A 15938-nucleotide genomic window follows, 5' to 3' on the forward strand; every position below is an offset into this window, starting at 1 on the left:
TGACACAGGTCACAAGCAAGGATGAGTTCTTGTGATGAAGAAAAAATTCCCTAAGAGTTAAGTCCTCCTGTTTTCACAAAGCTCTAGGCAAAATAATTCATCTGAACTGTCATAAAAACAAAAACTGCCTTCATTCCTGTGCTGAATGAAAAAATCATTGAGCATTAAAGCATATTTTCCCAGCCTCACTGGGAAATTATATTTTGACAGTTCCAAACATTCAATGAACTTCAAATTAAGCAGTTTAACACATAGCAACAGAATGAAAGCTTAACTGCAGCATTGTTTATGATTAATACTCACATGATGTTGTTTACTAAGACTTCCAATTTCATAAAATTATGACTGCCCTATTGCTATTCCCCCAGAAAACAGACTAAACAAACTAAAAAAAAAAATTACACACACATTTTTAGTATCAAGAAAACAACTTTAGAGAAGGGCTTTCAGTGCAAGTATTTTTACTTGTTCTTACACAATCGTAAATAAAAACAAACCTTAAAGCTAAAACTGAATTAGGCTTCAGTATTAATTGCTAGTAGATCTTGTATTATTGAACCTACACTGGTATCTAGAAGACCTAAGAAAACAGAAGGTGTCCCAGCACTTCCAGCTCTATCACTTTTTAACGAGCACCACCTCCCTCTAGGCAGCAAGCTGCTTCTGCAGTGCTGATGAGAGCAAAACCAAGCTTTAGGCACAATAGAGTAGCTCAACTTCTGATGAGGAAGGCAGGTTTTTTCTAGAAGTGTTCATAGAGCAAGGACACTTTAAATAGTTTCCCTATTTAACGTACCCTGTTTTTAAGGATAGTCTCAAAATCCAGCAGATTTCAGAGTGCTAAATTTTGGAGTATCAGATTTCTAAGCATGAGGAAGCATGCTGACTTTGTGATATTTGATCAGCTATTCTGAAACAAAGGAATAGATGGATGTTGTCAAAGGAATGTAGAAATGTGGTAACCTTTCACTGCATTCCAATGAATTCTAGGGTTAAAAGCAAAACAATCGGGGAAACTTGCATTTTACAATGATGTGGCATGAAGTAGGATACATGTCTCAATGTTGGCCCCAACAATATAACCAGTAACATCGAAGTTAATCCTAATGAACTTGCCCTGCAAAAAAAGAGAATTTTTTTGTAATTTTTTATTAACAATGCTGTCTGTATAAAAACATTGCATTCGTATAACAAGCATTTCACACAAGTTCAAATGAAATCTTTTCCCTTCAATGTGCTCAGCCATCATTTCAAAGGAATATGTTACGCTGCACAACAACACTTTCTAAAGATTAAAGTATTCTAGATATGTTTGTAATCCAGACTTAAAAACTTTTCTGAAAGCGAAGCTCAATTTCTTGCATTGACAAAACATGCTGTCTAAGGCTGAAAGGGCACATATTTCTATAGCAAATTTACTGGTGCCTAAAGGTGCTTTATCTGCAGCAATCCTGAATCTCAGTGTGCTGCCCAGCCCAGCCCATCACACTTCTACTTCCATTTCCAAAACCAGGATGGCCGCTATCTGCATAGCCTCTCTTTTCTAGCAGTTGGTAAAGAAGGGACTGAGTGAGAGACAATATACCCACTTCTTCCACATACATCTCCTTTTCTCCACAAAGGACCAAGTAAAGAGCACATTTCCCACATGTAGAGCAGCTCTTGGAAAGAAAGTGGTTGCAAGTGGATATATTATACCAGTTTTAAGCCACATCAGTTCCCCAATCTGATTTGTCACTTGGCTATGAACATTCCCAACAGGACAACAGGCTCCGGCTTGGAGTTGGAGCACTTTTAACAGCACCATTACTGTATTTCAAGTCTGGGCTCATGAAACTGTTAGGTATTCCCCTGGTTGCAAACATGTGAAGAAATCAGTGACCACACTGGGCTCTCCATTTTCATTGCATCCAATTTCTACAGTCCTCTATCAACATACAAACAGGTTTTGGAGATCAGGGAACATCACAGCAGTTTGCTAACAACTGTCTAAATGCTTTCTTTTGATGGTACCTGTACAAAGCCACCTACTAATATCTTTTGCGGAGGCCTTCTGAAAGCGCTCTTACAATTGGTATCCAAATCCTCGCTTATCTCAAGTCTGACTGATTAGTGCTATTAGTATGCTAAAGCAAATTCCTGTTTGGCAGATCCATTCAGCTCAGGGACTGTACTACTGATTTTCATATTAAATATTCTACTCTACAAGCTTGTAGAATATATGTATTCTAGCAATGGCCCAACCTAGAAAATGTATATTGGGGGTATATTGCCATGCTACAGACTCAACGCCTGAACAAGTTGCTACAATCATTTGAGCTATTGCAACTTCTTACCAGAACACCCTACCCTTCTCACCTTCCCTGATAAAGCCCATTCATGCTGTAAAGATTTGTGTGCACAAGAGTGACGCAGTTTCTCCCCCCAAACACACCAGTGAATCTAGAGAAAGGTACAACCTACCTACCAGCCTTATCTTGACTTAGCCTCAGAGCAAAGCAACTGCTCCGTGACTGTGGTTGTACATTTTCAACTCAAAGTAATTTCTCCAAGTTTCAAGAAAACTGGTGGAATACTTTAAATTAGCTTCAACGGTTACTCCCTACTGCTTAATCTGCAGTTTGGTTGGAAAGCCAGCGGCACTAAAATGATGGCATCAAGGAACAAGGCTCATTTTCAAGCATGCCCTGTCAGGGACCAGCACTTGAACTCAGATTTCTGAGTATGAAGAAACAGAACACTCCAAGCTCAGCTTGTAACTGAAGCATTTATACTTTTTTGCTCCGTAAAAATTCCAGAAAGCTGTATTTATAACTGTCACAAAGAATGAACTAATACTTTACTGAAATTCAACCAACAGACTAGATATATAATGCATGTGTCAGCACTAGCATGTCAAGAATGATGGCTGACAGCTTTTTACTCAGAACAGGTACCATAGAACCTTCTTAGAATGACACAGCTTGAATTTGCCATGTTACATGTGAAAACAAACATGAAGCATTACATAAGGTCTAGTCAGTGGCTTTTTCTGATATAATTCAGAACCACTTTACTCTGTTCCATCCTTAAAAGTTATCTAATTTCTGCTGTCAAGATACCAGTTCCATGAACAAAAATAATTGAGAGGAAATGCAGTCATTAAACAAGCTGACACATCAGAATAGGGGGCCCACATGCTCCCTGCTTCAAAGTTCAGTCATCACTGAAGTCTACACCAGAGAGGTCACTTACATAGTTCATCTTCTTAAAAGCAAAATATTAATACAACCTTTTAGCTAGCACTGGCAAATTCTGCTATGAAATCTTTAATTTATCAGTTAGATGACCACCACTACAGTCTCTAACAACTGAATTCTTTTTATACTATCATTATAGCACCAAGTATGAGGCTTTGTAAAAACCACATCAGAAGGAAGCATTTAGTTCTGCAATACGAACCCAGCAAGCCCCCTCTCCTATGCACTGCAAACTAGAGACTTTGTTTCCTGAAACACAAGGGAACACCACCTTTGGTAGAAGAAAAAAGAAAAAAAAAATTTGACAGTAGCCTTATTTCAGTCCTATCTGGTACTGTGAGCAAGGAGGGAACAGGCTGGCATCCTCACGCTGCCTAGTGAAGACTGTCAAGCCTGTATGGGCTAAACAACAGCACTTCTCACTTTGTGGGAGGATATATATTTTTTAAGTTGGGTTTTAAAATGGTTGTTACTAAAGATTATTTTTTCTGCATGAGATGACACCATCTGGAGTGCATTATACTTGCTCCTTTATAAAAATAGAGCTGGAGCCATCTGAGTGATTATGTTCATGATGGCAATGCAGACTTCAATGTAACACAAACCAGATGCTAACATCTTTTAGGAAAAAAGCATCCTCATTGAATTAGTACTATCTTTGATGGATTCAAGACGTGTAACAAAGTAGAATTATTGCACAGTGAAACCTGTTGATATTATAAATCCTATACCCAATATATATAAGCATAAAGCAATATTGTAAATAATGTGGCTATAAAATTATCAAAGTTGAATATCTACAGTACTCTGCTCTCCCTTCTTGATTGAAAAGACTAAGGGATTTAGTCATACAGTTTTTCCGGACTCCTTATCACTGGAGCCGAGTTCATACGTTATGAATCCAAGCAACTGCTGAAACGTCAAGGCAGCCAAGAAATCTTTCATTTGTTCTGTAAATTTTAGTTTTGTTCTCACAAGAAAAAAAAAGATTTAATACCTCCTATACAGTTTTAAAGTTGTACTAAAAACATCTTTCCCCTGAAGTAGATGGCTTTTTTCCTTCAAAGGAAAGGAAGCTTTAAGAAGTGATAAATAGCTATTCCTTCCGAGTTCCACCACTACTTTTAAAATAATGGAACACAAAAGTGGTTATCTGCCACCGAAACAGTACGTGAACAGAAGGCACTGACCCAACAAAAACATCAACTAGCTACAAGAGTGCCCAACACCTTGCATAAGTCATACTGTCTTTTTGACTTTCCTTCAGTAAGTCAGTCAGATAGAAGGGCGTGGAAATTTAGAGAGGTTTTTATATGCAAGTTTTGTGCTTTTTTAAAAATGGTGGATGTTCTCTCTAAACCAATCAATTGATAAAGTCACAGCTGTTGACAAGAAGGCTACATATTTAGCCAAATTCCATGTTGATACCATACTTCTTCATACTTTATAGGAGTTCAGTAGTAATTTGTACACCCAAGACACAGTTTAGCTCTGCAGTATAGTTATATTTGTTATACACTACTGTCAGTTCAAGGATGGTTGATGCTAGAAACTGGATAAAATTAAAGCAAGTTTTGCCAAGAGGCAGTGAGGATGCATCTTCAGTGACCCCAACACAATGCAGAAGTAGAACCTGAATTTGTGGAGGAAAGGGAACAAAGAAAGCTCTGATACTAATTAGATAAATTCCTAAAAACGGAATTTCTCCATAAAGAGTAATCCAGATTTACAGACTCCAAAGAGAAAAGGTGTAACTCACAAAGCGGGAGGAGTTGTCATTTTTCACTGTCTTTGCATTCCCGAAGGATTCCAGAATGGGATTTGCCTGAAGAAGCTGACGCTCCAGCTCCCCCTAAAAATCACACAAACAGAGAAATAAACAGACATAAGCAGAGTGCATAGGCCATTAAGGGTTCCTGCATCCCGCTTCTTCCTGACAGTCATTTTACCCAGGCTGTGGCAGTAATACCACCTTCAGAAGGGGGTTATTTTTCCCCTCACTTCTAAATCCGCTGATAGTCTCCTCCATCCAGTGAAGAATGCAGTTTTGGTTTTTCTTGTTTGTTTTGTTGTGGGGTTTTTGGGTTTGTTTTTTTTTTTTTTTTGCTTGGTTGTTTTTTTGCCTTTTTTTAAAAAACACACACACACAAACAGAGCAGTGACCAAATAGGACTTAATGGATGTTGAAAATCATTGAACATGGAAAAGAAAATTCACATTTAGGGCTAATGAAATTAGGCACAGACTTTGAGTGCTTAAGAGGAAAAACTAATTTAACTGTTTTAAGATTTTAGTGCAAGGTTATTCTTAAACTTCCTGCTTAGTGATTTGACAATATAGCTACTTTAGAATGCCTATTTTCAAACTTACTTTTAAATCAGTGAAATACTCACTTTCAATCAGCCGAACATTCATACCATTGCAACATCTCTGACCTGAATGGACCCGAGAAGCATGCCAGAATGGCATAATAGGAACTGAGCATCACCAAATACAAAGATCATTTTCAAATTGCTCAATTCAGCCAATGTTGCTCAGTATGTTTAATGCATTTTTTTAAAACATTTCTAAGTTCAAGCCAATGGATGTAGAAATCAAAGTACTTATCTTAAAGAAATTGCACAACAGCCTTTACAATTGCTGTCCATGAGGAGGTCTGGTAACAAAAGAAGTCTGTGCTGCATCCATGAGCCCAGGAGGCATGTATGTACATAGGAAAACATGATATTGTCTTCCTGCTCTGAAGGATGGTTTTTAAAAAAAAAAAAAAGAAAGTGAAGCTGTCTGGAATGTAGTCTCAAAAACTGATGTTTGTGTTCATAAACCTGCTTTTTCCAATTATTTATAGCATAGATGAATAAAGGCCCCAGACTGAGTATAAAGGAAAGGGAAACATAAGTCTCTTAAGGCTTCCACATGAGGTCAATTCTTACACAGGAATTTTTTTAATTCACTAGTTAACACCTAAGAGGCTTTTATTTGTATAGTGAAATATATTTCAAGTCCTCCTGGAAACTAATGGCTGCCCGTTCTTTAATGTGACCTCAAGTTATCCTCTCAGAACTTGTTTACTTCCAAATATATTCCCTTTGGGACTACATAGTCTCTGAATTCTGAAGTAACTAAAAAAGAAATAAATGTGCGAGTCTTAGCCCAGAGCACACTGAACACTACTCAGGCCACAGTGCCTATGCACTATATGTCAGGTCTGCCAACATTACAGTTCTCAGGAGCACTTTTAAATTGACAAATCAGAGAAAAACTGGATCCGTGTTATAACCACTATATGCACACCTGCAATTTCTATTCTAAATATTTCCTACGTAAAGGCATCAGATAGTGGGAAAGTATTTGCTCCCACCATTCCTCCCATTCCCCTCTCCCAATCATGCTGTCAGCTCCTGCTAAGACAACCAGGTATAAAAATGAGAAGCTTGCTTACCATGCTGTACACAGCTTGAAATAAACCACATTACGTATGCTAAACACAGCAAGCACGTCACAGCTTATGTTTCAAATTCTAGCTATTCTGGAAAAGAAAGCACACTGATTTCAAATTTGACTCCTCCACAGAACATTGCTGTGCCACTTGAAAGCATCTTACTGCAGGCACACTTCGTCCATGCTTTAAAGTGCTTTGTGTGCCACAATCTTCATTTGGTTTTGTGCAGAGGAACTTCTGCAATGCATCGTAGAATAATATTACTCGAATTCTCCAACTGAATGCAAAAGTTTTAGTAGCTCATTTTTACAATCATTTCTGAGGATTTGAAGAAAATGTTCAGTTGGGTCCTCAGATGTAGGTGAAAACCGTGAGAACAAACAGAGCAATCACAGCCTAGCCAGCCTCTGTGGTTTGAACTCGGAAGTAGACTTCTTGTAGCCATCACTAAGAAACACCAAACCTCTCACACTATGTTAAACAGCTTCTGATTTTAGTAGTTTTCATTTTTAGATGGACTGCTTTACAGCCAAAAACCAAATCTCTCTTTCAGAAGCATTCAGTGTTTTGGAAAGAGTGTAAATTTGGCCTATAGGATTATCTCCTGCATATGCATCTAAACAGGACTTGGAAAAAGCAGTATCACAGTATTGTGGAAAAAGGGAAGTCATGCAAAATTTCATGCAGGGCAACATTAAGATAAGGACAAGTTATTGTCTCAGTTTCAGAAAAACCAGCATCCCAGTGATTTGGTTCATTGTGAAGCCTGGGTGAGGCAGGGAAAGCTACGTGCTACTCACATACAACAGGGATCCACTCTGTAGTTCAAAATGACATTGAAACAGAAATGTTAATGATTATGGTTTATGCAATATCAACACTTCTGGATTAGTATGTTTCCACTGATGCATTTAAAATGTTTGCCAACAAACGGTTTATTTCAACCCTGACATGCTAACTTTAAGCAAAAGGAGGGTTAAACTAAACACTGCTCCGTCTATTTTTGGAACAGAGAAATATTTTAGGAAAAACGCTTAGAATTGACTGAGGTTTACAAGAAGGGAGGATTAGGTTAAATACTAAGAATGTCTGTAACTTCTGAAAATGAGACCATGGGCTTAGACGCACGATTGGGTTACAGAGGTTTAACAAGTTACCACACACTAGCAAAGGCATCACAGCTGTTCATGTGATTTCTTTTTGCTTCCAATATACCAGCCCTAACTTGAAGTTTCTTTTATTATTTTCCTTTCCACTACAGTTTAAGTTGCACTACAGTCAGCTTTCGGAAAAACGGAAGGGGAAGAATACAATCAGCTAAATTAACTCATGGTAGCTTCTTCAGTTACCAAGCCTTGGTTACAACATACGGAGCTGTTGCAAAGCCTTTTCTTTGTTTAAAAGCTTGTGCCCCTGACAAAAGCAGCACCACTTACCATCTCAGGTTAGAGAGTGGAGCATTTATTTTGCATAACACATGGCAGCAATTGTTTATCTCTTTCCATAGTCTTACCCTCACCTTCCACCTAACCCTCCTCTTTCTGCTCCTTCACAAGTACTCTCCATAGCGCTGGGAGTACTGCAATTCCTACTCTCGTACAAGAAGGAGGTCTAGAACAGACTACTGCTGCCCACAGGAAGAGAGGGATTAGGGGAGCAGGAAAGGAGTAGCGTTATCTGCATGGCGGCTCCAGCCAACCTGAGGAATAAGAGCAGCTGAAGCTCAAACATTAATTCAGGCAGCAACTCTGAACAAATACCACAACACTCACACCACTTATCCTAGAAAGTCAGGGGAAACACTTGATTTCAGAAGACGATTAGTTATGTCAAGCCTTTTACCCTGAGAGCAGTCTTTATCAGGTTACTTGAGAAGCTATAAAAATATTCAGACAAAACAGTACATTAATCAAAAGATTTTTGTAGTGTCCATTAATCTCTTATTTAGTACTTTGTTTAATATTTAAAAAGTGTTCTGCACTCTCTCAGCAGCACATTAACCAAGTATACACACAGCACATTGGAGAAGGTCAGCTAGGAAGAGCGGGAGCCTTTTGCTTCAGGACAGAGTAACATCACTTTAAAGTGGTGATAAGTGCTTTGCAATGCTGAGGAACTTGTAAGCTGCTCACTAGTCCGCTCTCTCAAAGCCAGTTAAATATTTACAAAGTTTAGTATTAGCTGTATACCTCTACAGGATTTCCCATATGTTATAAATACAAATTGACAGAAAATAGAAGAATATATATCAGTTTGCCTACATAACTTTAAAAACAAAGAAAAACACTTGCCTGATGTTTCACGGGTTTAGGTGATTCGGGCTGTTCATTGCAAACAAACAAACGCATATGTTAGCAAGCAAGCATTCCAGCTGCAAGTTACATCCCAAATTATTAATGTCAGTAGGTTTAGTTTAACTATATACTCACTTCATAGAAACGGTTTAGATTTATTTTAGAAAAGAAGTTATTCGCTTGTCACTGCATGCACAAAATACTAAAACCTGTGTTTATGCAAAGAACTAATTCCAAATAACACACAAGATGACAGATGGACCTTGAGCAGCAAGGAAAAAGGGCAACAGTTTAATTAGTTGTGCACTGCTTTCCACAGTTTTGCCAAACAATAACAAAAAATAAACCGACACCACCGAGTAGCTTTCTCTACAGCCTTAGTCCCTGCCACGTGGTTTTGTATGGATAAGATGATCATTATTCTTCAAAAATCAAAAAGGTTATGAAAGAACCAAGATGAAAGCAATACTTAAGGAGTTTGGGGTTTTGTTTTTGCACAGTACTTCCAAGTATTTAAGAAATGCAAACCTACAATCGAGATAAAACTTTTGTCTCTTTCTTTCAAGAGTGACCATCCAGGAGAGAAGCAAAATCTTAAGCAACTGGAAAACCCTCAAATTTTGCCAGGAAGAAAGGTAAACCAAACATAACTGTAATAAAGTAAAATAAAAACCTCAAAATTCAAATTCACATAGTTTCTGTAGAAACACAGAAATTTTTTATTCCATTATTATTTCCTTGGCTCAGTCTGCGAGTTTAATAACCTCGAGTTTCACACCAGGGAGCCTGGGGGAAAATATTGTGGTGACACACACACCAAGAAATTTTCATACCAAGCCAGATGCACACTTCCTCTGTTTATGTCTATTATTTTAAACAACTAGCACTGTTTTAGTGCAGAATAACAGATTTTGACAGAGGTCTGTAAAGCAGCTGGCAAAGGTTTGGCTTATTCAGCTAAGTGATGTGAATTTTGCAAAGCTGCATCATACCTGTTCAGAAAACAACTCGGGCATCTAAAAAAAGGTTAGATGTTTCCGTATGAAGCTACCACTCCTCCTGTAATCACTGGAGAAGGGCAGGTACACCTAGGAACCTAGGAGGCATTTCATTTGCTTATCTTCAGACAAGATGAACTGCTTTCTCGGGGTGTCCACTTCTGTCCTCACTAGAAACGGAACTGAGCATAATCAGACACATATTTAATTTCTCTGTGTTTAAATTAGGGCAGTTAAAGCTCATCTGGGAAATCCTCACTAAGGGGAGCTCCAGTCTGAGCGAGTCTACCCAAGATCCTGTACTTCAAAACCAATTATGTTTCTTTTGAAATTAATAAAACAAATTAAGCAATTTAGCATTCCAGCTACAAAGGCAAATGCAGTCACTGAAAGCAATCATTAACCTGAAAGTACCAGTAATTATTTCTGAAGCTTAAAATGGCACCACCGTGAAAGCTGGATTTTAGTGAAAATAGAGGGGATTTGGGGTGGGAAGGCTTTGGGGAGAGGGGAAATGAACAAAAGTCTAATTCCGTTCACCTGAACCAGAGGTACATAGTACCAGGATGACTGGAAGTGGAGACAGCAGATATTTATAGAACTTAACTACTTCACATACTACCATGATTGAAAACATCTGCTGATTTAATGTATTTGACCATGAATAGGGTCCAGGTATGTCCATAGTCTACAAGAACAGCTGAGAGTATCCTCATGCAGCCTGTAGAGCACGGAAGTTCATGGCAGTTCCTGGGCAGTAAGTGACAACCAGCTTTTTTCCTTCTTTTGGAAAGCCATGTATGCAATTTTTATTTTTTTTTTTTAAATTATTTCTATATTTTGAACTGACTTCTCTCCCCATCCAAACCCACGAAGTTTGTAAATCAAAGCAGAACCCAAGAGTCAGAATAAAGACTCACCACTTAACCATATTAAAGCAGCTCTAACACAGGCATTAACGACACCATTTCATTCTTTCCTCTTTCCCATCTCACTTAGTGCATATGGGAGTGATGAGCCACAAAGCTAAGCAGTTTAGAAGTCTCATTTTCCTCCCTCCTTGCTTAACCTGCCCAAAACCCTCTCTAGACACATCTGCCTCCTCCCCATGTTCATCAGTTACCTGTCTTTGTTCTCTTTCTCTCCTTTAATTCTAAATATCCTTCTTTCCCCACATCTCCTGAGCATACAGAAGAATAATAAGGTGAGAGTTTCCTATGTATGGCCCAGGAGCATGGGATAGTTGACCAGACCAACAGATATCAGTGTGGGTCACCTTTGGTCTGAGATGCCTGAGCTAAAGCACAGCAGTTGCCTTTATAAAGCTGGTCCATGCATGGCACAGTTAACAACTGAATAAACAACAATATGCTTGGTGCGGGCAAAACATACACTTGGTGCAGGCAAAACATGCAGATTTACTTCTTAACACTACCACCCCACTACCCCCAAATTCTTTAGAGCTTAAATTTGCTTTATGTGAGGCTAAAGCTTTCAGTCATTTACAATAGGTATCTTCCATCTTCTCTCCCTTGCTACACACCACCTAGGACTGTATATGTGTCAGTTCTGACACTCAACCAAGCACACTTCATTCAAGGATGCAGGCTCACTTCCATCCCACCTTCAGTGTTTAGATGAGCCTGTGTTTTAACTCACTGCCAAGCACTTCTCCCTCCCCTCCATTACTTGGCTCTAGAAAGCCCAGTCTTTATTCCTGATTTAAGGAACTATCTTAGTCTCACCTCGCTCTGCCAAGTTCCACAATTACTAAAGCATCTCTTCTACATTTTTACCATCACCACCTACCCACACTTCCTAGCACAGTGCCCAAGACAATACCTTTAACATTCCTTGGGATTAAACAGGAAATGAGGCAGTGTGGCTACAGATTCAAACACTCAAAAATTAGAAAATGCTAGTATTAAGGCTGTTCAGCACTGTAATACCACCCTCTGTGGTTACAATGTGTTATTGACTCCATTTCCCACAGGACCACTGTCTGAGGATGACATGCCAAGGGCTATGCAAGGCTCCTCTGCAGGCGCACAGTCACTAGCTGTTAGGAAAGAGGACTGTTGGGAAAGAAAAGTCTCATGGACAAGCAGCTGAATGCCAAACATGATGAGGGCTTCGAAGGCAAGGGCAGAGCTCCTACGTGATGCTCCTCACTAAGCCGAGCATTTCACAATCAGCACTGCTGGAGAATGTACTTGGTGAGCATCTGTGACATGGCAGAATATCAGTGCTACTCTGGCCATGGCCTGAGGTGTCAAACCAGGGGCTACCTTTTTTTTTTTTGTAACACTTTTACAGCACTCTAGCAGGCAAAACAGACAAAGTTAACCCTAGGCTTCAGAACAGTGTTGAGAAGATAATTATTCATTCACCAGCAAACAAATTGCTTCATAAAAAAATCCATACAGTATTTAGAACAGCCTCAATAATATGCATGTCACTGATAATTAGTAACAGGATGGATAAAAATAAATCCATGACTAGCAGTCTATTAGCAAGCCCATTTAGCACCTCCTCTGTGCACAGGATAATGCAAAGGTTGTACAGATGGGTACTATGGATCACCACCAGCCCTCTACAGTTTTCTAATGCATATGTGAACAGGAGCAAACTAGGGCTGCATAAATAAACCGAATTCTGACACTTCCTAACTTTTGAGTGTTAGGTGTGTAGGTGAGACAAACTTTGTTTGCAATATATAAATAGATTGTTACAGAAGAAGGGAGAGTCATCTGTATTTTCAAAACTGGTTTGGTTACACATACATTCTGCATTTTTCATAAACATATGCTTAATTCGGTGCTTACTATGGTACTGCATTGAATGAAGTGCACGATCAAAGTATTAAACTTTTATTCAGGACACTACACTATTCTTTTTACTGTGCCTAAATTATGTTCTACAAAGGATAAAAACTTTTCCAGTCTTCATCATGACAGTCATCGATGGTTTATGAAGCAGCTGATTACAATAACCATCTTCAAAACCCTTTTGAGATGAACACCACCATCCCATTTGATCACACTGGTTAAGTGGAGAATTAAATTGCAGTTCAACCAGCGAATTAAATGGAATTAGCCAACACTGCATTAAAAAGGGAAACTCATCCTTCCCTTCACTGACATTTTCCACGCCAGCTTTCCCCTTTCTTTTCTGTGCCTTCACTTATTACCAGTTATGCAGCCACACAATAAACAATGGAGAAAACTTGTTTTGTTGAAAGCCAGATGGACTTTTTTAAAAACACTAGTTTGAACCTGCATCAGTCTCCAAGCCCAGTGAGCGGTCACAGGAACGATTACAATGGCAAAGCTCAAAAAGCCATACTTCTTTTAGCAGAGGTACTGGCACAAAGCACTCATGGAAACGCAGCATGAGAAAGGCCAAACAAATATGGAGCACTTTTTAAGCAACCAAAAATAGGGTTTCAAGTGGTTAAGCACTGGAACAGGTTTGCAGAGAGGTTGCATGATGTCCATCCCTCAAGATTTTCAAACCTCAGCTTTACAAAGTCTTGGGCAATATAATCTAACTTTGAAGGGAGGTACATTTTGAAAGGAGGCTGGACAAGAGGCTTCCAGAAGTTTCTCTCAACCTGAGGTATTCCAAGTTTTCAATAGTATATTTAGAAGTACTTGGTACAAACTATGCACAATTCCCTTCTCTGCATAATTCCCTTCTCCCCCAAGAAGCTGTAGGCAATTTTACCCCTGCAGAAATTGAAAAAAATGCTGATTTTGTTCAAGGCTGTACAGCAGTAAAGCCAAGAATATTCATAAATCAAAACCTACACCAAAAACCAATTCTGATGGATGATGTTCTAAATAGCATTCCCCAGAGCCACGTCTTCTCCCAACACACAAGACAATGCCATGAACATACACCTAATACTGCTGACACTCCAATCATAAAAAAACTCCCTTCTAAGGCCTGTAACTGATGTGGATGCAACCTGCAGCATGCTCAGACTGCACGATAAATATTTAGAAAGACTCATTTTGATCTTTTCTGTGTGATAAATCAGCAACAGTTTGATTAAGTATCAGCGCACAAGGTCATGTTATTTGCTCTTGATTAGAGCAAAGATTGGAGTTTCCCCATACTCTTAACTAGATTTCTCCAACTCTACCTGCAGAGCAATCTTTCCTCCTCTCCCACTTCAAATCCTTGCCTTTTTTTTCCTTCACAGATTGGTCAAAAGTCACCTCCTGTTTTTCCAGGAGTTTGAGTCTTGACACATTCAAGAATGTCTTAACGGTAAGTGCCATGCACTAGAAACTACAGAAATCGTTGCGGCTACATCAGTTGATAATATGAAAGCTTACAACCACCAGGCACACCTGCGGTACTGCTGGAGAAAAGCAAGCGTACGCCAGCATTGATTATAGCAAGCCACTTGCTTGTAGCAAAGTTGAATTAATACTTCACTGCAAAGAGATCCAAGTGTTCATAGCAACAGATATTCAAACCCATTCATATTTAAAGCAAAGAATTGCTAAAAATTCTGTGCAAATTTTGAAGTCTGGCAGTAAATCGGAAGAATGTTCTACATACAAAGATAGTGACAAGTTACCAAAAACCCCAAGATTCTCTGACATAGAAGTGTATACTCTCTTGTTTGTAATATAATAAAATCTGAGCTTTTTATCAGCTGCTGACTTCTAGATATAGAAAGTCTCCAGGAGTTTAAGCTTGATGATTTCTCCCATATACAAGTTAATTTTTGAAAGAACAGAAAGCTTGTTTGCAAATATAGTACTGCATCTAGTGGGAACTAAATTCACGAAGAATTGCCCAAGTTAGTTACATTTTTTGAAAACTGGGGTTTACTGCATCAGAAAGCTTTGATACTGTTTCTAGTTACAGTGTTTGCATAAAACCTTTAATTTCACAACAGAAGTTAAACAGCTAACATTAACTGGAAATTTTGATCTAACTGCTCATTTCACCCACTACAGAAGAGAAAATAACAGTTGAGACAAAATTATGTGGATTACATTATGGCTTATATTTAATAAAGTTGTGGTTTTTTAATGCAAAGTTGGTAGTTTTCAAGAAGAGCAATAAACAAATGAGAAAATATCCCAACTTACAGGAATATTATGGTCCTTTCTTCCTTTATGGGAGGAAGCAACATGAGCAAGGTATTGAATAACCTTCTTAGTGTTTTCAGTCTTCCCGGCACCAGATTCACCTCTGCAAAACATTTCAGACATTTTCCTCAAAATTAATTTTAAACAACTTATCAATCCTTTGTTTATAGCAACCTCATTTAATTCCATTTATGGCTTTGACTACACAACAGACCTCCGCTAACCATCTAAAACCAAAAGCACTGGTGTTGCAGGGAACTACATGGTATTTGTTTAAAATACTTTCTTCATCCTAAAGATCTCCTTAGCATTAAGATGTTGATACAATGCGTAACATTAGTTTGATTAAAAGCTTTTGACTATATGCCTAAATTCTTTTGTTACCTTAAGTAACAAGAAACAGACTTGTCCTTTGCCTTGATCACAAAGCCAGAGACAGCATTTTTCAGAGTACAGATACATATTAGGTGTTTTTTTTTTAAGTCATGAGATATATATACACACACTTTTATATTTAGCATCATTTTAATGTATTTTATATTCCAGGAGCTGGTTATGAGAATTACTACATTGATGGAAACATTCAGTATCTTTGGAAGCCAGTTTCAAAGTAAAGTAAAACACATTTTAAACAAACATTCTTTGCACTGCTCATCTCAGACTCTTAGCTAGTTTAAAAATACATTTATGGCCACGGGGCTACAAGAATTCATTAAGAAATGAATTTATTACTGCAGAATGGTACAGTACACAGATCAATAAAGATAAAAATGAAATGTGCATGTGCTAAGACAGAGGCAGAATTAAAGCAGAACATGTTTAGACAAAATTTATTGCAAGGTTTACATATGGGA

The 15938-nt window shown here is 38.4% G+C and overlaps 1 protein-coding gene across 1 annotated transcript in view; it reads right to left on the reverse strand.

Annotated features, from left to right (window-relative positions):
* The window catches only part of MYH10 (myosin heavy chain 10), a 104270-nt gene that overhangs the window by 38818 nt on the left and 49514 nt on the right, over nt 1-15938 (reverse strand). Inside the window, exons 5-8 of the mRNA XM_059828138.1 lie at nt 15085-15187; nt 8973-9002; nt 4999-5091; nt 1054-1117 (exon numbers count right to left, since the gene is read on the reverse strand). Of these exons, the coding sequence (XP_059684121.1) occupies nt 1054-1117; nt 4999-5091; nt 8973-9002; nt 15085-15187 (290 nt within the window). The remainder of the gene's footprint in view (nt 1-1053; nt 1118-4998; nt 5092-8972; nt 9003-15084; nt 15188-15938) is intronic.

Source organism: Gavia stellata, chromosome 22 (assembly GCF_030936135.1).
Source record: "Gavia stellata isolate bGavSte3 chromosome 22, bGavSte3.hap2, whole genome shotgun sequence".
NCBI lineage: Eukaryota > Metazoa > Chordata > Aves > Gaviiformes > Gaviidae > Gavia > Gavia stellata.